This window comes from Daucus carota, chromosome 5 (genome assembly GCF_001625215.2).
Source record: "Daucus carota subsp. sativus chromosome 5, DH1 v3.0, whole genome shotgun sequence".
Lineage (NCBI taxonomy): Eukaryota > Viridiplantae > Streptophyta > Magnoliopsida > Apiales > Apiaceae > Daucus > Daucus carota.
In genome coordinates, this window is record NC_030385.2 from 1,460,722 (window position 1) to 1,483,513 (window position 22,792).

General features: G+C 32.7%; 2 protein-coding genes across 2 annotated transcripts; both read left to right on the forward strand.

Annotated features, from left to right (window-relative positions):
* Positions 1 to 116: 116 nt before the first annotated feature.
* On the forward strand, positions 117 to 14,237 carry LOC108223443 (N-terminal acetyltransferase A complex auxiliary subunit NAA15). Its single transcript, XM_017397715.2, has 26 exons — positions 117 to 372; positions 1,307 to 1,385; positions 2,340 to 2,422; positions 2,512 to 2,661; positions 3,244 to 3,359; positions 4,505 to 4,610; positions 5,531 to 5,602; positions 5,680 to 5,795; positions 7,012 to 7,144; positions 7,792 to 7,869; positions 7,949 to 8,002; positions 8,115 to 8,185; positions 9,063 to 9,117; positions 9,237 to 9,332; positions 9,956 to 10,084; positions 10,220 to 10,302; positions 10,409 to 10,639; positions 10,859 to 10,991; positions 11,074 to 11,178; positions 11,291 to 11,422; positions 12,226 to 12,282; positions 12,678 to 12,775; positions 12,876 to 12,934; positions 13,019 to 13,130; positions 13,250 to 13,338; positions 13,544 to 14,237. Exons 1-26 carry the CDS (start codon positions 322 to 324, stop codon positions 13,744 to 13,746), a joined length of 2,691 nt encoding a protein of 896 aa, XP_017253204.1. The 5' UTR covers positions 117 to 321; the 3' UTR covers positions 13,747 to 14,237.
* A 5,308-nt stretch (positions 14,238 to 19,545) lies between these two features.
* Positions 19,546 to 21,553, forward strand: LOC108220830 (auxin-induced protein IAA6). Its single transcript, XM_017394694.2, has 3 exons — positions 19,546 to 20,145; positions 20,968 to 21,061; positions 21,326 to 21,553. Exons 1-3 carry the CDS (start codon positions 19,746 to 19,748, stop codon positions 21,399 to 21,401), a joined length of 570 nt encoding a protein of 189 aa, XP_017250183.1. The 5' UTR covers positions 19,546 to 19,745; the 3' UTR covers positions 21,402 to 21,553.
* The last annotated feature ends 1,239 nt before the right edge of the window (positions 21,554 to 22,792 follow it).

Genomic DNA, 22,792 nt, shown 5'->3' on the forward strand with positions numbered 1-22,792 from the left:
GTTTTTAGAAAAATTGTAATTGTATTATTTCAACTAAATATTCTGATTTAGAAATTTAGCCGCATAACAAACAAACAATAAACAAATCATCAATTGTCAATAAATAAATAAAAATTGTGAACACTAAAATTGAGCTTCGTTTACTTCCCATAGTAGGGTTGCAGCAGCAGCAGCATCAAATAGACGCCACCACAAGAAACCCCATCACCGCCGACTATACATACACCCGTCTCTATATCTATATCTCATATATCTAAATCTCTCTGCTTTTTTTAATCTAATAATTTAATAACTAGCCCAGAAGCTTATTGAAGTTCAAGAATGGGGGCTTCACTTCCTCCTAAAGAGGCTAATCTCTTCAAACTCATTGTTGTAAGTATCTTTATGATGTTTTGTGTGTATATATTTAGACCCTTTTCAATTTTAGTTGATTTTATGTGTTGTAGTGTGTGCAGTTGATGATTAATTACCGTGGTATTCATTCGTGTAATAGGTGCCCTATTCTTGGGTTTTTTTTTTTTTTTTAATTGTGGGTTGATATGCATTGGATTTTTATGATGAATTAGGTATTGGGTATTGTGATTTCTTGAATTTTGATGAGTACCCATTTGTTTAAGTTTGATAGAAAAGGTATAATTGGTTAAGATAAGTAATAAGGACTGCTGGTTACCTAATTGGTCTGTTCTGAAGTTAAGTGCGATACGTTATCTGTTTAACGACCTTCGAAGTTGAGGACAATGGTCAAATTCAAAGCTTTATTTGAAAAAGATTGAAGCTTTATTAGTAGATAAAAGTACAGTGTTGTGGTGATGATATGTAGGCATGATATGGGAATTATGCTGATAGGGCAGGAGTTTGCATGTCAATATTGGAATTAGGTTGAGCACGTTTGTTTTTGAGTATTTTTGAGCTGACTGTAAATGATGAAACTAGAGTTAGGTATTTTCTTTCGTATCATGTTGTTGGACTGGTATATATTATGTGTAAGCCAATGTAGACATTGTACCATATAAGAGTTTGTTTCTCAACCTTGGAATTAGGCTGAGCACATGTGTTTTATTTATTGAGCTGAATGTTACTGCAGAAAAAAAGAGTTAGATATGTTCTTTCAGATAATATTGTTAGACTGGTAATATTAATATGTTATGGGTAAGCCTTTGTTTCCCAGTTTCTCGTCTTTATCCTTGTATTTGACGAAGTACTGATTGTGTGAAAAAATTCACTGATTTACTATATTTGTACTAGTTTTACAGCAAATATTATTGTTGAGGTTAATACTTAATGGTTACTGCTGCTATTGTTACAGAAATCATATGAAACAAAACAATACAAAAAAGGATTAAAGGCTGCGGATACTATACTGAAGAAGTTTCCAAATCATGGAGGTAAGTTCTCTATGCAATATATTTAAGTACATAGCACATTATGAAGCAATGGAAAACCAAGGGATCTAAGAATATAAGTGCGTTTAAGTACATGTACTAATATCATATATGTAGGGACACATGTACTAATTTTTAGAATATGTACTATTTTTTTTTAACCTTTTAGCTGATATCATAAGTTTCAGCTGAAGAAGGGCTAAACTATACCTAGTGTTTTAAGGAGTATAATAGTGCCTGAAAATAAATGGATCCAGAGGGAGTGATGAGATCTACTTCTGCTGAAGCATAAATTTGAAATGCTTTGCTCAGTGTAAAGGTCCAACTGAAGTTACGAAAACCTATCTACCTAAGAAAAGGGCATGATAACATAAAAATCTAAGAAATATGAAGATTTATTCTTAATGTGCTTTATGCCAAGAACATGTATTTATTATTAATGCGAAGAATCTCAGATCTTGTTCTCTGATGAGGTTTTCAAAGGTTAGTATGAACTGCTGTTTTGTAGAGAAGGAATACTTGAAAAACCTATGTCAAACCTCCCAGTCAAGGGTAGTACTTCAGTGGTTTTGTCTAATGCCTGCAGAAAGTGAGGTTAATAACAGTGCTAAATGACAAACTGAGACCTTGCTATTTAATGTGTGTGCAGTAAACACCAAATGTTTGCACCTGTGATGTAAATTATTGCATTGGTGTACCTGTGTAAAATAACTCCTGCTTCGAGCAGCTCAATAAAAAGTGGTATTGGGAAAACAAAGGAATATTCATCCTGGGAAGTTTGTACGTGGTACATGGCTCAGTTTTGCAAGCAAGTGGTCTAGGAGTTTAGTAACTATCTGGCAAATTTGACTGATTGCTCTTATGTGTATATATATGACATAGAACTTGTTGCTGCTGGCTTTTGATCTGTAATGATTGACGTCTTATTTGTTTTTGTCTCGCTGTATGGTTTGCCAGAAACTTTGTCAATGAAGGGACTGACTTTGAATTGCATGGACCGAAAGTCAGAAGCTTATGAACTTGTCCGACTTGGGCTGAAGGTTAGGGTCTTTCCTCGGTTTTTTACATTAATTCTACTTGTAACGCCAATTGTTTTTGAAGCTCAATTTCTGCATTGTTTTGAACACAGAATGACTTAAAAAGTCATGTTTGCTGGCATGTTTATGGCCTTCTATACCGTTCTGACAGAGAGTATAGGGAGGCAGTTAAATGCTACCGAAATGCATTAAGGATTGATCCTGACAACATAGAAATACTGAGAGACCTGTCCCTTCTACAGGTATGCTGCATTCTGATGTATTGTATGTGGACATATGGCAATTTAACCCTATTTATAATGTGCCAAGTTCTTTGGAGATTTAATGACATCACATCTTAAATGCTTGAACCATGAGAACTGAGAAGATAAGTTTGGGAAACAAATTCCCAGTCTACTGTCAATTAGTGAAATATAGACTATGCAAGAATGTATGTAAAAGTATTTGAATTTGATGGATAATTAATTATTTTTCTATGCAAGCATTGGAGTACAACAAACTTCAAGCAATTAAAGTCATAAGGTGCCAAACAGTATCCATCAAACCACCAGCATTAGTATCACTCATCTGTGACATAACATCTCTCCGCAAAGCTTGTTTAGTTTCTCAATTTATTAAAATAAACTTTTGCATTTTAGTTTTCCTTGGGAATGATTAATTCATGACTTGACCATGCCCTGTTAGTCACATGTTATAAGTTGCAATACTAATAGCTAGCTATTTTTTCTTAAAAGGTCTCGTGTTCTATGATTTTATCTGCTCTATTTACAAGTTATCAGTTTTTTTAAATTGTTGCCTTATGGCAAAACTTTTCCTCTATGCAGGCTCAGATAAGAGATCTAGCAGGTTTTGTGGAAACTAGGCAGCAGCTATTGACATTGAAACCAAATCATCGAATGAACTGGATTGGCTTTGCTGTAGCCCATCATTTGAACTTAAAGTAAATGTGTTCTACAACATTTATCAATTTGAAACAAATAATGCTTTCATTGTTCTTTGGAAATTACATGTTTGCCTTAAAATGATTGCATTTCAATCAGTATGGCCACTTATTTACATTTTTATTAGCAAATAGATATTTTGTGCAAACCATTTTTTCTTGCTATAATAAACTTTATAGTTGTATATGTAATCAACTCAAGAATGGCTCCATGACAAACTTGTTGGCTAGCCTTCTGTATATGTTGAAATTGATCAAGTCATATCCAAATGGAGACATTTTAAGTTGTGTTTGAATGCATGATAGTTGGTTTTTCCATGTATTTGTTTTGAAAATATCAGACCCATTTATGTAGTGCCATATCATGCTTCCTAACATTTTTTTTAAAGTACTATACGTTGTGTTTGGTGGGATGAATGATTCCGGAAGGAATGGAATGAAAAATGAACTATGATCATATGCTAGAGATCACACCTTCAATTTGAGATGGAATGCTCCATTCTCTCCCAAGTCCTACCCCCCAATTTCTTATCAAATTTTATCATAGCAATTTTGCACCCAATTTTTTTTTCAAAACTTTTCTCCTATCTCTATTAGCTTCAAGTAATTTTACTCATTCCATTCCATTCTCCCCAACCAAACACAACATTAGCATCTTAGTTTATATCAATAGTCCTGGACAACGTAGAGTAAAAGTCAATATACTTTGATAGATTAACTATGTGAAGCCTTTGTTCTACATTCTAAAAGAATAGTCAAGCTTATGTCTCGTAAATACTTAGTTGTGCTTGCTCTCATCAAAAATAATTTAAATAAGAGAAATGGTTCTCCTGTTCAAGAATACCACACTCACCTCTCTCTCTCTCTCTCACACACACACACAGACACAAACACAGACAAATTCATGTGCCGTTTCTCTCTTTAAAATTCCAGCATCTGAAGCTCTTAATAACTCACCTGATGATACTGTCCTGACATGTCGAGCATACTGGGTGTGGACTGTGTACTTGCTGCTCATATTCTGTCTTTGCTTACAGTTATCTGAAATTGCTGTATGCCAAGTTTAATGCCAGAATTTTTTGTTTTTTTACTTGATTTTTTTATGGTTTTGCAGAACCGAGGACTAATTGTTATTTTCTATGCAGTGCATCAAAAGCAATTGATATTCTTGAAGCATATGAAGGGACTCTGGAGAATGATTATCCTCCAGAAAATGAACGGTTGGAGCATGGGGAAATGCTGTTATACAAGGCAAGTTACTTGACAGGCAATTTTAGATTTTTTTTTGTCATTTTGTTTTAAGAGAATCTCCAATGGTGCTCATAAATCATTCTTCAAAAAAAATATAATATATGACTCCTAACAAGTTAATACATTGGATATCGTGACAACTACAATCCTACTCTTTATACTTGCTCTTTATTCATATTTTATTATTATTTGAGAGAAAAGGTAGAGAGAATGAGAGAGAAGTGAATAGAAATAGAAGGAAGTTAATATTAAATTCAAGTATAATAAGTTAAGAGAACCTAGATGCTCTTTAAAAGAGAGGAGAGAGAGGAAGCTCTTAGATTTTTAAAGAGCCACTAGGAGCCTATTGTTGCTCTAATTTTTCACATCCTCTTTAAATTTAGAGTTAAGAGCTTGTTTGAAGAGCCCATTGGAGATGCTCTAATATGTTAAATATATTTGTAGTCATAAATTAGTAAAGATATTGTCGGTCTTTTGTATCTGTGCCCTTTTCTGCAAATTTGTCACGGATTATATGCATTTCACTTCAAACTTTACGATGGACTTGTTCGAATCTATATACTGAAGTCATGAATGATTTAAGCATGTCTTGTTCAAACAATTAGGTTCAATAAATATTAGTGCTTTGTTTTTCAGCGGTAGATATGCTTTACCCCCACAGTTGATGATCCTACTGCTATATATTCAAGTTTCTCCCTTCCTCCCTTCTATCATATCTATTTCCTCTTCATTTGAGGACATAGGGACTTGAACTTCGCATGTGTCACATATCCCTCTTCATCAGTGCCCAAGGATTTTATTGTTAAATATGCCATCTTAAATTTTTATCACAGGAACAATATACTGTAAAACAGTTGCAGATATTAGAACTATATAGTTGTATATTATGCTCGTACTTATGTAAATTCAATACTTTCCAGGTATCCTTACTAGAGGAGTGCGACATGGTTGAGAAAGCTCTGCAAGAGTTGCATAAAAAGAATTACAAAATTGTAAGTGTATTATCACTTGCAGTATTATCTTACTTTCAACTTGGGGATTACATGTGGATTGGTGCACGTCTTTTCAGGTTGATAAGTTGTCATACAAGGAAGTGGAGGTTTCTCTTCTTGTGAAGCTTGGTCAGTTGGAAGAGGGTGAAAAGTTGTACAGGGCGTTGCTTTCAATGAATCCTGACAATTATGGGTAATATAAAATAAATTTGCTTGTTGACAGAATTGCACGATTATGCAACTTAAAGCCACTATGTGCCTAATTAAAGTTTATCTGTATTAGATCATCTTCAACGCTAGAAAAATCTTAGCTAAACTCTTTGGCATGCCAAAATTAAAATGTATAGAGAATAAGTAGAAAATGCTACACTCCAATGGGGCGTTCCCCTTGTCTGAAATTATAGCCTATCTCAATTATTGGCTATATTTGTGGAAGCTCTAGAGACCCAGATGAAGGTAGACCTTCATGTCCGGTTCGGAGGGCGAACATCTCGCTGGTTCTTGGAATTCAACATCAAGAAGTGTTTTCACACCATCGACGCACATAATTACCATAATAAAAAAAATTATATATATGTTAAAACTTGAAATAATGATAAATTACCGTATTAAGATATGGCCAACCACTAAAGCCAATTCCATTGAGGCACAATACCTTACATATTCAGCAAATTCTAAATAATCAGTATTTTAAATTATTTTAGCCTACACTGTTGGAGATGCTCTTGCTGTTATCTTCAATAGCTATACATCTTCATGGTGTGTCAATGTCTTTTTCCTTTATTTCCATTTTTTTCATTTTAATGAAATGAAGATCTCTAAGTTGTTAATCAAATTTAAGATTTGATTTTTTGAGTTCCCAATACAAAGGTTACTTCAAGATGCTTTAGGTGACTTGATGCATAGTATGTTTCTATGTTTAAGAATGTATTGGAACAATTTCAAATGAATACATTATACTTTTTGACTGATTCTGAAAATAAAATTATCTGAATTGAACCCAGCCTTCAATTCGAGGGCTTTAATTCTAGACGCCCTTAAAATTACAGTCGCAGTCCATTCAAGCCAAACAAAACTTGTATTTCGGTAATTAAGATTTTTTCTTGTCCTTAAAAGTCTTGAACATGTTTTGAGTTAACTGGGAAGGGTAATTGGAATTCTTGTGTTAGGACACATGTATTGTCTATCGTCTTTAAATGTTAATGCTATTTTTTACTTATGCTAGGTGATCTGGTGGATTTTCAGTTGTGTTTTTTTGAAGTTATCTTAGCAAATATGAATTGCACACAAAATTTTACGGTCATATACTTTTACTTGTATTGGAGTTATATATCTTATTTTAAAGGTGCTATATCTGCTGTAGTCTCACATTTCCTTTTTTTTCCTTTGTTCTCTTCTGAATTCTTCAGGTACTATGAAGGTCTGCAAAAGTGTTTAGGATTATATTCAGAGAATGCTGAATATTCGTCTAGTGAGATTGAGCAGTTGGAGGCTTTGTACAAGTCACTTGGGCTGCAATACACTTGGTCTTCTGCTGTTAAGGTGTAGCTTGATTTGTTACTTCCCAAATTTGATTTTACTTAGTTACTACAAACTTGTGTATAAATTGCCTAATGATTTTATATCTAGTTGGTGGAAATCTAGTTGGTTGAAATCTTCTTAGTTGATGTTGCTAGTTGTTTTTGGAAAATCACTGCATATGCATACATCCTTTCTTCACCGTGTCCTGCAATGGTGCATATCACACAATATAAACTTCTGTCTGGTTTAAGAATACAAGTGAATCAACGGTGTTAGACCATGACTGGCATATCTTAATTGACTAGCGACAGTGCTATGCCTCCTAGCTTTTGTTTTGTATTCTTATCAGGATATTTTGTTCTTGTTCAGTTCAGTGTTACTATAGTTTTCTTCATTGTAACTAGCTTGATATGAACTCTGTGTTTTACATGGATCTTGATTTTGGTGTTCAATAAATTTTTTGTTTTCCCTATGTTGTGTTACAATATACATGCCTTCATCTAAATTTTGTTATTTCTGCATTCTGTTTGATCTACCTGGAGGCTGGAGATGCTCTCTTATTTCCTTTTCTTTCCTCCTTTTTGAGACGTCTTGACCAGAGTATGGATCAAAAGAATATGTCTATGTTGTATACTTGTATTGAACTATTCCTTTTTTCTTTTTTCCAGAGGATACCACTCGACTTTCTGAAAGCTGAAAAGTTCCGTGAGGCAGCTGATAATTATATCCGGCCTCTTTTAGCGAAGGTACTATACTTTCTGATTCATTTGGTTGATATCCTGTTTTCAGCGCCAGACTTATGTGTATCTTTGATATTCCACTTAGGGAGTTCCATCACTATTCTCCGATCTTTCTCCGCTATATGATCACCCTGAAAAGGTTTGTACAAGCTCTTATTAAGATCCTATGTAATGTTGGTAACAGTTCTCCCTTTATCTGCGTCTCCCGATTAATGAATTATCACCCAATCACAAAGCTGACATTTATACAGGCTGATATTTTAGAGGAATTGGCCCTTGAGATTGAGCGCTCCCTCAAGACGAATGGAGCATTTCCTGGAAGGTAAAATTACCATCTCAAACTTTTTACCTTAAGGTCCTTAACCATGTTTTCCTCACTGTCATTTATCTTTTGTCTGTAATACTAAATACACCTCAGTTTCCACCATATTTTTCTCTTGATTTGGTCTTTTTACTTTGTGACCTATCGTGAAGATTAGTCTACAACTCCATGTATCTTAATTTCTTTATTTTCTTATTCTGTGCACTGTCACTAGTGTATCTATGCCAAGTAAATATCTGAAGGGACACTCACTTTTTTTGGTAAAACTCATCTATATGGTGAAGTCGCCCCTTTCTTTTCGTAACTTTATTTCTGTGCTTAGATGTTCATGGATAATGTTTGATGTGTTAGTGAGCTATACTCAATTGTACAAAATTATGAGATAACTGATGAGTTTAATAGGTACACTGGTTAGCAGTCAGGTAAGGATGCAGTTTTCAGGTTATATACTAATGTGGCATCTCCTAATGTTTTCACGATGGAGAAACTGCAATGTCATTATTGGGTACTGGCTAACTAGTTAGATTGTCAGTTGGCTTTCAAATGGTCTTGGTCTTTGACTTCCTGTTTCTGTATCATTGGGCACTAGCTTTTTCGTTACTTAGCTACTAATAAAATATATGAGAGCATTGGTGATCAGCGCAAGTTGAACTCTATCATAACTTTTGTACGAGCTACATTTCATTAGCATCCTGCAGTATTAAGTTATCAGAGTGTAATGACAGAACTTTCAGTGAGCATGGTTTGACATTATTAATTATATTGTTTACAGTGTTAGATATGCAGCAAGATCAATGAGTTTCTTTTCAAACTAGTCAAAATCATGTTGATTTGCTTGTCACGTCTGCTGATAATTGCTTGTATTGTTATCTTGCAGAGTGGATAAAGAGCCCCCTTCCACACTTATGTGGACTTTGTTCTATCTTGCTCAGGTTTGATGCCATAAATTTGTAAAACTGGTGTACTTTCATTGTTTATCAGTATTATTTGCTTAGTCTATAAGTTCGTTCTTGATTTCACAGTAGCTATTGTTTTCTTCCTTTTACTGCAGAATTATGATAGACAAGGGCAGTATGACATTGCTCTTGCTAAAATAGATGAAGCTATTGAACACACTCCAACAGTTATCGATTTGTACTCGATCAAGGTCTGATCATACCAGTATATATATATATATATATATATATATATATATATATATATATAGAGTCAAGTTCTATGGAGTACAAAAAATATTGGAGTATTGGAGTACAAGATTCATACAATATAATCTAGTCATCCAAAATCTTCATTTTTTGTGTTCTACAATATTTGTAAACATCGGACAACATGCAGATTATGTTCTACAACATAAACATTGTAATCAAAAGATAGAACAATTACTTTTATAAATCGTAGGACATTATGTTCTGCAATATAACTTATAAGCAGAACAACAATCTTAATGCTTGTTAAAGTTGAAAGATATTATTGATTAATTGATAATTATGTTTAATACTACTTATAAATGATAAATTATATATAAATTTGGATAATCAGAGATATTTTTTATTATTAAACTAAAAAATTATAATTTGTACTCCAATACTCCAATGTTTATATGTACTCCATAGAACTTAACTCTTATATATATATATATATATATATATATATATTTTTGTGTGAGTGGTGGTAGTGGTGGGGTGTTACATGATCCCGGGTTGAGTTGATCCCTGGGGTTTACTTTGTTGTATGATTGAAAATACTTTTTTTCTGTGTTAATAATGTCAGAGCCGGATATTAAAGCATGGAGGTGATTTAGCAGCTGCTGCAGCATTGGCAGATGAAGCTAGATGTATGGATCTTGCTGATCGTTGTGCAAATAGTGATTGTGTTAAACGTATGCTGCAAGCTGATCAGGTTCTAAAGCTGCTAATTTCTCTATCTTAAAATTGTATTTTTTCATGTGATAGGAAAGTTGATCCTCAGTAATCTAGTCCTCATCTTGCAAATTTCTCTGAAATTAAATAACTTTTGCATCAAAACTTTTTTAAGGTTTCCATGGCAGAAAAGACTGCTGTATTGTTTACAAAAGATGGAGAGCAGCACAACAACCTACATGATATGCAGTGCATGTGGTATGTGTCTGTTTAATTCCGATGCCTAAAATATGGCGTGTCAGTTGTTAAAAGCTCAATCTGGCTTGTAGCTGTTAAATTTGAGTGTTAAACCAAATTTTTGAAGGTATGAGCTTGCATCTGGAGAAAGTTACTTCCGCCAAGGAGAACTTGGCAGAGCTCTAAAGAAATTTTTGGCTGTCGAGAAGCATTATGCGGACATCACAGAAGATCAGTTTGATTTTCACTCTTACTGCTTAAGGAAGATGACATTGCGAGCTTATATTGATATGTTGAAATTTCAAGATCGCCTCCACTCACATCCTTATTTTCGCAAGGCTGCGGCTGGGGCTGTTAGGTGCTCTCTCTTCTAATTTTCTCTATTGATATTTTACTTCCCGATTATGAGTTCTTCTTGTTATTTACCTGTAAATATCTTAGTAAAGTCTGCATGAGCGTTCTACCCAGAGTAATTGATTTTTACATAGACAGTAGAGTCACTTAGCGCATCTTTTAGTCACAACTATTTCGTATTTCATCCTCTGTTGTTTATATGTTCTTTATTATTGAGTTGCAGATGCTATGTCATGCTGTATGATTCTCCTCCAAAGTCTGCAGTCGAAGAAGATGATGAAATGGCGAAATTACCCGCTTCTCAAAAAAAGAAGATTAGGCAAAAACAGAGAAAGGCGGTAGCCCGAACTAAGAAAGTACTTCAATTTGTTTCTTGCCTGTCAGGGAGTTATATTCTTCTTCTGTTCATTCTGTATTCTAAAATCATGGTTTTATTAGGAGGCAGAAGTTAAAAATGAGGAATCCAGTGTCAATGTCTCGAAATCAGGAAAACGGGTTGTTAAACCAGTTGATTCAGATCCTTATGGAGAAAAACTGTTGCAGGTCTATCCACACCCTTCTCTATTTTTTCTAGAATCCGAAATTTTGAAAGATCTGTATATTATGTCTACTTGTCTAGTGGTTCTGAATTGAGTTGGGAATAATAATGATGTAGGTTGAGGATCCTTTACTGGAAGCTACAAAATATTTGAAACTGCTCCAGAGGCACTCACCTGATTCCTTAGAGACACATCTGCTATCTTTTGAAGTGCATATGAGAAGGCATAAGATTTTGCTTGCCCTGCAGGTAAAATTCGTCCAACTGTAGAATTGATTACTTTGTACCTTCTGGCTCTAATAATAATAAACATGATTGGTAATTACACATAATAGTTGTTATCTTCAATCATGTACCACTCTTATTGTTTATAGTATAGGCGTGCAAGTATTTTGGGCGACCTGGTTGTGGAGTTGACAAATATTTGTGGATTTCTCACGTTACCAATTTATCTTTAGATTGAGTTGTTATTTTAAGGAATTGGTTTTGTTGAAGGCACGCAGCATAATATTACCTGCTTACTATGCCTGTTGCCCGTGAACTTGCACACACACACACAAAAACAGTTTTTTTTATGTTCTCTTGTTTAAAGAATTTATTTTTCATTTTTTTAGTAATGTACAATTGAGTAGTACTCCCTCCGTTTCAAATTAGATGTCCACTTTCAAAAATTCACATAGTTTAAGAAAAGTGAATGTTTATAAATTAATTACATTAAATGACCATAATATGTGGAATGAGGTTGATCTAGTAAATATAAATAAGAGATATGTGAAGTAGAATTGACTTTGGAATTATAATTTTGCATTGAAAGTTGTAGTGGACAACTAAATTGAAACAATTTTTTTGCTTAAAACTGAACATGTAAATTGAAATGGAGGGAGTATTAACAATGCAGCCTTACTAATTCCGCCATTCTCCATTATTTTGTTTTGTGAAATGATTTTTTTCTGGATATGTTGCTATATTTTTGAGGCAGAGAGGCTTTTTAACTGGCTTCATGGTTGGAATACTGATGCTATCTTTTTAATCTTTTTATGATATTTCAATAGGCTCTAAAGCAGCTATTTCGATTGGATGCCGAAAACCGAGATTCACATTGTTGCTTGGTAATCATTTCCCTTGATGTAATGCTTGGCATGTTGTTCTTTATATTTGAGTGCGCCTATAATGAAGGTTTTTGTTGTATAAATTTCTAGTTCTATGAAAGTAATGTTTAGTCTCTCAGGAAAGTACCTTCTCTTTGTATTATCTTTAAAATACATGCCTATTTATTTTTGGTACTTTATATTTGGGATATGCACTGGTTCTTAAGAATACTAAAACAAACTCCCCTAATTAAAATCTCCTGAAAAGTTTAAATTCTTATAAAGGAAGCAGTGACTTCCTTAGTGTTTTGCTGCCTCCAATCTGCTAGAACTGTGCTAGCAAACCTTCTACACAATTAGGTTTTGCCAAGTAAATTGTTCTTCACAAATGATTTGAAACAAAGCATTTAATGCAGATAAGATTCTTCCACAAGGTGGCTTCTATGCCTGCTCCAGCTACGGACGCCGAGAAGCTTATACGGAGTGTCTTAGATGCAGAGCAACCCAGTTTCAGGTTCATATTGATGTTTGTTATTTGATACTTTGTTAATGTTTAGTTTAGCTACAACACGCATGGGAAATTACTAAACATTCTATTTCTTGTGTGTTTGCAGTCAATTGCAAGGCAAATCTCTTATAGAGGCAAACTATCTTTTCCTTGAGAAACATAAAGGTCAACTAAATATTTCTCTTAATTCAATTTTTGTGAGCACTACACACCTCACTCTGACATCAATATGCTTGTAATTGTTTGCAGATTCCTTGATGCATAGAGCAGCAGCAGCAGAAATGCTTTATTTTATAGAACCAAACAAGAAAGCTGAGGCCATCAAATTAATTGAAGATTCAACCAACAAGTTGGTATCAAAGTATGCATCAAATTAAAAGCTTTTTAATCTATATCTACCGTTACATTTTTCGTTTTGTTCTTGCTTGTACTTGATCAACGTTTGGTTATAAGCGATGCCATATATTTGTTCTGTATCAGGACTGGATTTTACGAATGGAAGCTCAAAGACTGCATAGCGGTGCACAAAATTCTAGGAAAAGTGTCAGATGATCACGAAGTTGCATCTAGTAAGTGACTGGTGCCACGTCCACATTTCCCTAAACAAGTAATGCTAGAGGTCTAGTTGATTTGGAAAGGAAATGAGCCTCTTAAGTTCCCATGCATGTGGCAGTGGGCCATGTCATGTCGAGTTATTTGAGATGAGCGATATGCAAAGCTTATAAAGCTCTCTTATATAGATCAATAGTAATAATGTTTTTTCTGATATTGTAGGATGGAAAGTTCGATGTAGTGAGTACTTCCCATACTCTACATATTTTGAAGGTTGTAAGAGTTCTGTTGTTACTCGCAACAACGTACAAGACGATCCAGTATATGGGAGTATTAATCACCAAGAAGCTGATCAAAGCGCAATGCCTCTTTCTTCAAATGGCACACTAGAAAACGTAGAGGCACTTAAGAATCTGGTCATTTAATCTAAAAAAAGCCGACCGTACTAACTTGCAGGAGGAAACCAATTTTTGCGTTGTGGATTGGCACTCCAAGCAAAAGGATATAAGCAACTCTTCAATGTCTGTGAATTCATCTTAATGCAGTTGAGAAGGTTCAGTTTTTCCAAATTATATTTTTTTACTAGATTGTCCATCCACGGAAGTTGAAATTTCTTTGCAAATGTGTATAATTGCTTCCTCATTGCTCCTAGTTCTTATATTTAAACCTTCGGCTCAGCGCCTGGTGTGATTCTGTCGAAGGTTATGTAACGGGTTTATACTGGGAGCACAGCAGAAGTTGCTCGTCTTTGCATCCTTCCTGTAAGCATAGAGCAAATTACAATATACTAGATCATCCATCTCAAGAACGTGTTGTACTAGTCCATTTCATCGGCATTTATAATGTACCATGGGTTTAAAGTGAAATTTTGGAAGAGTATACTGTATACAATATATATGATTTTTTTTATCTTTCATCGGTATTTTTTGTTTATTTATTAAGTTGGCTGATGGTCGCGTATACCTCCTGTTCGACCAATAACTTAATTTTTTTCTCAGATAAAAATTTCCCATTGTTATGTAAAAGAAAGGAATATCTGTTTTTTTTTTATTACAGGAGCTTTCAAGTGTATATATGTTCATTTGATATTTTTCACACTATTTTTTTTTTGTAAGGTGTCACACTAAATTTGTTTATGTCAATTTTGTTGAATTTCTGATTTTCGACTGAGGTATTCACGTTGGGGTCTCAAAAAACGAGACCCTTTTTTTCTTTGAATACCTCGTCTAGGCTGTATTTTATATTTGATGTTTGCGGTTAGCGACGAACTGATAATAGTTATTGGTCTTAAAAAATTTAGCTTCTCAATATTTTGTGCAGAATTACTCTCGGAATGAGTTGAGTTAATTGCAATTGGCACCCCTTTGGTTTCGACTTATTGCACATTGCACCTAATAGTTTTGGAAAATACACTTTGCAGCCCCAGACTTTTAACCCGTAGACACTTTGCACCCTTTCCGTTAATTTCTGCCGTTACCGTTAACTTTTGTAGGGGCATTTTGGGAAATTTAATTATCTTTAATTAAAATCAGACTTTTATTTAAATTTTCTGACCATCTAAACGATATTTTTCGGAAAAACTTAAAGAACGAAAGTTGTAGAGAATAAAAAGATCTTTTTAGAACAATAAGGTTCAAAATTTAAATAATTATTTAAAAACGATTGTTCATTTTTACAAGATTGCTAATTTTTGAATTTTTTAAAAATAATTATAAAAAGAATTACGAAAATTTTGAATCTTATAGTTCTAAGAAGATCCTTTTTATTCTCTACAACTTTCGTTCTTTAAGTTTATCCGAAAAATATCGTTTAGATGGTCAAAAAATTTAAATAAAGATCTGATTTTAATTAAATATAATTAAATTTCCCAAAATGCCCCTGCAAAAGTTAACGGTAACGGCAGAATTTAACGGAAAGGGTGTAAAGTGTCTACGGGTTAAAAGTCTGGGGATGCAAAGTGTATTTTTCAAAACTATTAGGTGCAATGTGCAATAAGCCGAAACCAAAGGGGTGCCAATTGCAATTAACTCGAATGAGTTATCTATTTCAATATCATCTCATCAAATCAAACTATTATGTTTATATTCTCTTTGATTTTAAATAGGTCGGTCGATTGTTTGCACGTAAATAATCAGAGAAAGTATTATATTTTAACTAATACACTTAGCAATAATATTATTAAATAATCATTTGATTTACGTGCTTGCCACTTTTTCTTACTGATACTTTCTGTGATAATACCAATTTTTTAAGAATAATTTCGAACAATTACTTGAGTATATACAATAAGTTATTCATTTTCAGTAAATATACTAATAAATAAATATCTCCGATTCATAATTTATCGGGAATTAAATGCATGTCGAGGAACGCACAAAATACGGTATCGTCCTATAATTTATACAGACTTCCGAGGACAGCATTACAGTACTGCCTTGAAATATTTTCCCTGTGAATTAATGAAAGAAGTAAACAGGTCGGGTCAGGTCCATCAGTATGCCGGGGACAAGACGACGCCGTGGGCTGTGCATGCCGTTGCTACACATCTAGAATTCTAGATGCGTGACTAAATTAATTGAAGCTCACCAATATGTGCAGCAAAAAGTACCTACATTTATTATTTTATAATCCAGTTTCCAGCACAAGACAAAGGTAATTCATGCGTGTAAATTGTAATAAGAATGAAGAGAAACGGTATTATATATGTACAATGATATGTGATTTACACAAAAAACATTTATTTTAAAAACAAAACATTCTGAGACGATCGATAGACCAATCGTTATCAGATAGGTCAATCGTTTAGGGTTTATCCTCTGTTGTCCCAGATCATGAGTTCGTTCGATTCTGTCTCATCTTGAGAATGTTTGAGAACGGAAACTCAATTGTAAGGTTATAAGAGCATAATTATTTTATAATTGTTTTAAACTAAATTTGTTTATATATATATATATATATATTTCATCCTGTCAAATAATGTCGTGATAATTTAAGAACAAATTTTGAATGATATTCTTAAAATCATTTAAAAAATGAGTAATCAAGAATACCAAATGACCTTTTTTCAGGGGACATAAAGATCGGGGAGTATTAATTAAATTGTTAATCATAGTGAAGATAGAATACGTTTATTGAATCTATTGAATCTATACATACCTGTGTTATATATTCCCAACATATAATAGAGTATCAAGTGAGGTTTAGTTATGTACCTATAACGGTAATAGTTACACTTTTAGAGATTTGTTTAGTCTAATTGTTAATCTAATTAAATGGCAAATTGGCAATGCGAATATACCTATATTAACCTTTACATACCGTGTCTAACGTGATTTCTGAAGGAAAAAGAATCTTTAGCATCATTTTAATGCGAATAAATTGATCTTCTCATGTGTGGATTTGCAAACGAAAGATATTGTCAATGCCCTTTTATCTAGTTTTTTTCTCCTCTCCACAGAGGCCTCTTATCTAGCTAGTTGAACTCTAGAGTACCGGGACCGGTTCTAAAACAGTTCTGATTGTATTTTCAAGAAATTTGACTCGTCAGTGTTTTAAAGATCCCGATTAATTTTGATAAAATACAATTTAATTATTATATTTTAATTTGACTAAAATTCTATAATTTACCAAAAATTTATATCATAAATCCTTGATAAATTTCAAATTATTCAATTAACTGTTGAGTTTCGATTTTCGATTTCTACCATAATACTCAACTATTAAAATTATTGTATTATATAGACTTAATTACCAAAAAAACTATATAACTATCATGTTTTTTTCAATTTAACCACAATAGTATATTTGTTGCAGAATAATGCAAGTAACTTTAAAAAATTTTATTTTAAAAACCCAATCATAACCATGGTTAAGTTAAAATTAAGATGGGTGCCACGTATATTATCAAGTTACTAATTAAATTATTTAGTACATGGGTTTTATTAATATTTTTACTATCTCATTAAGGGTCAAAATCCTAATTCACAATCCACACAAACACAGAGCGTACTAAAATTTATGTTCGAAGGCGACGATGTTAGTGTGATTTTTTGAAACCACCGTCTATCAGGTACTGTATATCGATTATTTATCATGCGATTTATATTAATTTATATCGAATTGATAATTTTATTTAAGAAAAAATAGATTTTTTCGCCACCAAACTTATTGTGTATTTAGAAAATTAGCACTAAACTATGATTTTTTTGTCACTGATGTTAGGTTCGGATTTATTTTGTCACTCATGTTAGATTTGGATTTGATTATTAACACTATATTATTCTTTTTAGCATTATTAAAATATTGTGGTAGTTTGCAATATTTTGGTGATCTCGTAACGAGAGTTTGACATGCATTATAATACTTCTTAAAAAATTAGTTTCATAAATTATTTTATTATTTTTTCTAAATAAAAATTTATCACTTGAATTTTTAAGCACAAAAAAAATGTAAATATAGCTGACTTTTTATGTATGTATAAAAAATTATGTAAAATTTTAAAATTAAATTAAAAAATTTGATGTGTTGTGCTGTATGCGGCATTCATGTCAGCCATGAAACTATGGTTAGAGATTCATCAAAATCAAATTGATTTTGTATACTTAGTTGCATTATTCTGCAACAAAAACAGTTTTATGGTTAAAATGAAAAAATCACATAAGTTTAATAGTTTTTTTGGTAATTAAGTCTATTATATATAATAGCATATCACGGATTCACGGCACAGCTCCGAGCAATCAAGTTCCATGTCTGGAATAGACGCACAGTATCACAGCTTGAGCGAATAATATATGATTATAAATGTGGGTCAAACCTATTCTAATGCTCACCTAATTTCATGTGTAAAGTGTAAACATGCTAACTAATTAAGGATTTGTATGATGATTATGTATCTTAATTATTTATAGAATAGATAATCATTACGATAGTGAAAGCAAAGTAGCAAACAATCACAACTAGCTAGAATCGGGCTGATGATCATGTGATCTTTATTGATTTTACAAGACGAGGTTAATTATGTGATGAAAAATTAATAATCGATAAGCTGGAGATGTTCAGGATCGCATTGATCTGACGAGACTTTGATTGCCAGCCTTGTTACCTGATTCTTGATTTTGATATCTTTAACCACACAATCACATTTATACTTGGACACCGTAGCGAAATGTAATTTAAAAAACTAAATCGGATTATTGTGAATTTATATTAATTTATAATACGTATTTGATTAACTTATCTAAAATCTATAAACATATTTAGGGGCATTATCTGACAAATAATCCTGAATTTTAAAGATATGTGTATATACTATGAAGTTATTATTGAGGTTGTTTGTTTAATTTTATTTTTCAAAATAAAAACTTATTTCTAGAGAAAAATAAATAAAATTCTATTTTTTTTATGAAATAAGTCCTTTTTCTTGTCAGATAATATAAAACACCTATTTAACATTTATATTTAATTCTTTTTTTAAAATAAAGACTTATTTTTTAAATAAACTGTCACACAGGCTCGTTGTATTGGATAAACAAATATGAGAGTCATTTGGATTAACTTAAAAGAGATGAATTCTTGCTTAAACTAAAGAAGTGAAGAAGTGAGAAACTAGTTAAGACTTATTAGTTATTAAATTATTTTAAAAAAAATAGAAACCGTGAAAGAAAAACTAACATCATCAACTTCTTCTTATAAATAATTATATCCTTTTTATACAAACGGGTTAAACAAAACCGAAGATACTTTGACATAATTTTGTCAGAATTTTTAAAAATCGAAATTTTTAAAAAAATCAAAATTTGGTCAGAATTTTCAACCGTCTTAAATGTTGTTTTCGGTGACATCTTCAAATATATGAAGTCTTCTATATAATCAAAGACTCGTAGAACTATATATCCCACTTGTAAGCCAATAAATTTCAACATTGGAGTTCTAATCTACAAATGTGTTTAACATCTTGTTCGACTCGAAGAAAATGCCGAACAAATGCAAAGCGTGTTTGCAGGCCACACAATGTCACCCCTTAACGAAAGATAAGATCACATGGCATGTTCTGATTCAAAGCATCATACGTACATAATTGAGCCCACCCATCTTTTAAATTACTCATCAAATATCATTAGCCTTACGATCAATCTTTATTCTACTCGCAATATAATAATTTTATATTGTCGGCTTCCGATACTATTTTCTCATGTTCGACACATAGTTCCCCACTCTTGTAACTCGACCTAACGACCACTTTGCCCCTCTTGACCTGTCTTTGCTTCCACGTCTCATATATAAAATGCTAGCTACCTAGCTTAAGCTCCCACTCATTTTCTACCAAAAACCTAAAATCCTCCGTATCACTCTGATCCCTATAAATCGGGTACGTAAACTGATAAACTCTGGTTCCTGTAAATCGGGTACGTTAACAGTCTGGAAAATGGGAACTCCGGGCCTAGGGCTGGAGATAACGGAGCTGAGGCTGGGACTTCCATGCATGGGGGGCAAAAGCAAGGCGGCTGAGAAAAAGAGAGCGTTTTGGGAGATTGATGGAGAAGAAGATGGATCTAGTAGTACTACTACCGAAGAAAAAACGCAGAAGGTTGAGAGTGGTGGTAAAGGGAGTGGTAATCAAGTTGTTGTTGGGTGGCCACCGGTGTGTTCTTATAGAAGGAAGAACAGTTTCAATGGCCGCGAGAAAGGCTCGAAGACGTACGTGAAAGTGAGCATGGACGGGGCGCCTATACTGCGTAAGATCGATTTGGGGCCTTTTGGGGAGTATTCTGAGCTGACCAGGGCTCTTCAGAAGCTCTTCCACAGCTTTGACCACAGTGAGGCTGGTAATCATCTATACTTTGTGATTATTTATGTAATATGCGTTGCAACAAAACCGACCGGCTAAAATCGACCGACGAGTACGGTCCTCGTTTCTTGAGTAGTGCATGTCTCCATGCACGTACACTCACGGAAACAGTTTAATTACCCTAGAGTTTCATGTATAAATTAATGTATAGATGATTAGAAATCCAGATCCAATATACAGAGTTCAATACTTCAACTAATATTATAAGAAATTTAATTGTGGATATAATGCTGGACAAATTTGTCTCCCAAAAGTACAGTTTATGTGTTGGAGGGAATCGAACTTTGATCTCGTGTAAAACGTGTCTGGAACAAGTTCCTCTCCTAACAAATCATGTGTCTGAGAAAAATAATATATGCGAAACTTTGAGAAACACAAGTCAAAATGGTGCTAATGAAACAAGAGGTCATTAGTATAGCTATACTTTTCATATTAGTTCATGCATTTTAGGCTCTAATTATTTAATTAAGATCCCAGTTTAGCTAGCCCCTGGCTTAACTTGAAATGAATACAAACGATAAGGTAGTTAGAGGTATAGGACTATAGGATAATCTTTAATTTCTGTCTGTTGGATAAATCTTTTGATATCTATAATTTATTAGGTATTAAAATAATTAATAGAATAATAGAATAATATAAATTATCTTCTAAATGACATATATATTTTTTTTAAATTTAAATTTTCAGAAAAAAGTAACAAAATTAATATTTTCAACTTCCTACCTTGTTATGTCTTGACTTGCAAATTTAATAGGTCACGAGTATTTAATAGTTTTTTCTTATTTTTTTGGTATGGCAGGTGAGAAATTGAAGGATGCTGAGAATAATGAATACGTTACTATTTATGAAGACAAAGATGGGGACTGGATGCTTGTCGGGGATGTTCCCTGGGAGTAAGTATTACTCATAATTTTCTCACCTGCAAACCTACTAAATTAAATTTATAATTGTCCATTTGTCCGTTCATTCCGAAAATTATAATTATTAAATTATATATATGATATATATGATAATCGGAAATTTTATTATAAATTTGCTTAGTGAGAAAAAAATGTAGTGAATAAAGCAACTAATTGAATAAACTGATAATATACCTAGTTCTTAATATAATTTGTTTTGTAAAATTTAATTAACTGTTTTTCATGTGTATTAAACAGGATGTTTACCGAATCATGCAAGAGATTAAGGATTATGAAGAATGCCGACGCTAAGGGCATTGGACTCCATGTTTAGAGCTTCTGAAGCGAACCATGGGGGTTTTGCATCAGTTAATTAATTTTGTTTTATTGATATATGTAATGCTTAATCAACAATACTCAAGTATTCTACAGATTTTTTTTTTGTTTGATTGCAAACTTGACCAATATCACAATTAAGTTGTTGTATCTTTAATTCTTTTTTTTTTTTTATCATGATTTGTTCTATGAGTTAGTTACTTGATTGGAAGCTTGATCATGAAGTGCTTGTTTTGGTAACTAGATGCAGGGTTTTTTTTTTCTTTTTCTGATACAAAAGGGTGTTTATACTTTTTGTGACCCATTTTGTGAAATATAGAAATATTCACAAAAAGAAGTAATAAATTAAAGAAACTAAGTTTTTTCTTTGCAATTTCTATTTTTACTTTTTTTAGCAACACCAAGTTTGTTTATAATTAAATTATTAAATATTCTAACTGAAACTATCCAACACTCAAATAATTTATAAGTCTTATATATATATCAACCAAACATTTTATAACTTATAAACCATAACCTATAATCTTTTTTAGATTTAACCTAGCGATCATGTAAAATGTTCAAAAATAATAATAAATCATTGTCAAGATTAATAGTTCTAAGTAAACAGGGTTAATCAATTAAGCAATAATCTCTTTTTATAATAATAAAATAAAATTCCTCACATTTAGTAGCATGCATTTGATCTATATATCTTACTGTAACAAAAGAGTTTATGATCATTTGAATAAATTAAGGTTTTTTAAACACCGAACCCACAGTTTCTCATTCATTTTATTTATCGGAAGTTAATTATTTGAATCTTATACACACCTTGGGTACGTATAATATACTGCATGTGTGACCAGATAGATAAATAATATTTCAGTTAATTAACAACCTCTAGTTCAACCGAACCCAAATCACACGTTCACTTGATCTGCTGGTACATGAACTGAATTTAAGCTAATACTATACTGCAGGTTAATTAATTATAGTATTGTAATAAGATTATATTAGAGACTAAAAATTCGTTGAATTGATCAATGATCACACATGCATGTTCTCATATTCTTGGTAGTTGGTGCTTCTGGAAAAATGATTTCCATGTACATGGATATGGATGTATCTAACTACCAAATAAAACTGATTCAGCACACTTGATCATTTAGCACATTGAACTTATTTTGGTGTAGGTTCAGATTCCCTTTCAGATTATACATGCATTTAAGTTTTCCATGGACTTGATTAATTAATTGGGTGTTTACAACTAACTAAACTACCTAATCGAAGCCGACAAGATGCGGGTTGATCGTTGTGGAGTAGAGTAGTTTTATAAGGTTAATTACGGAGAGTTTCTTGAGTGCAAAGTAGCAGATTTAGCTTTATAGTTCTGGTTTAGACGATACT

Bases quoted from the DNA above. Each gene is read 5' to 3' on its own strand.
- LOC108223443 (XM_017397715.2), top strand. From the start codon at position 322: ATGGGGGCTTCACTTCCTCCTAAAGAGGCTAATCTCTTCAAACTCATT. The intron at 10,085-10,219 runs GTTCTAAAGCTG...AACTTTTTTAAG, and splicing joins GTATGCTGCAAGCTGATCAG to GTTTCCATGGCAGAAAAGAC. The intron at 13,131-13,249 runs GTATGCATCAAA...GTTCTGTATCAG, and splicing joins ACCAACAAGTTGGTATCAAA to GACTGGATTTTACGAATGGA.
- LOC108220830 (XM_017394694.2), top strand. From the start codon at position 19,746: ATGGGAACTCCGGGCCTAGGGCTGGAGATAACGGAGCTGAGGCTGGGA. The intron at 20,146-20,967 runs GTAATCATCTAT...TTGGTATGGCAG, and splicing joins CTTTGACCACAGTGAGGCTG to GTGAGAAATTGAAGGATGCT. The intron at 21,062-21,325 runs GTAAGTATTACT...TGTATTAAACAG, and splicing joins GTCGGGGATGTTCCCTGGGA to GATGTTTACCGAATCATGCA.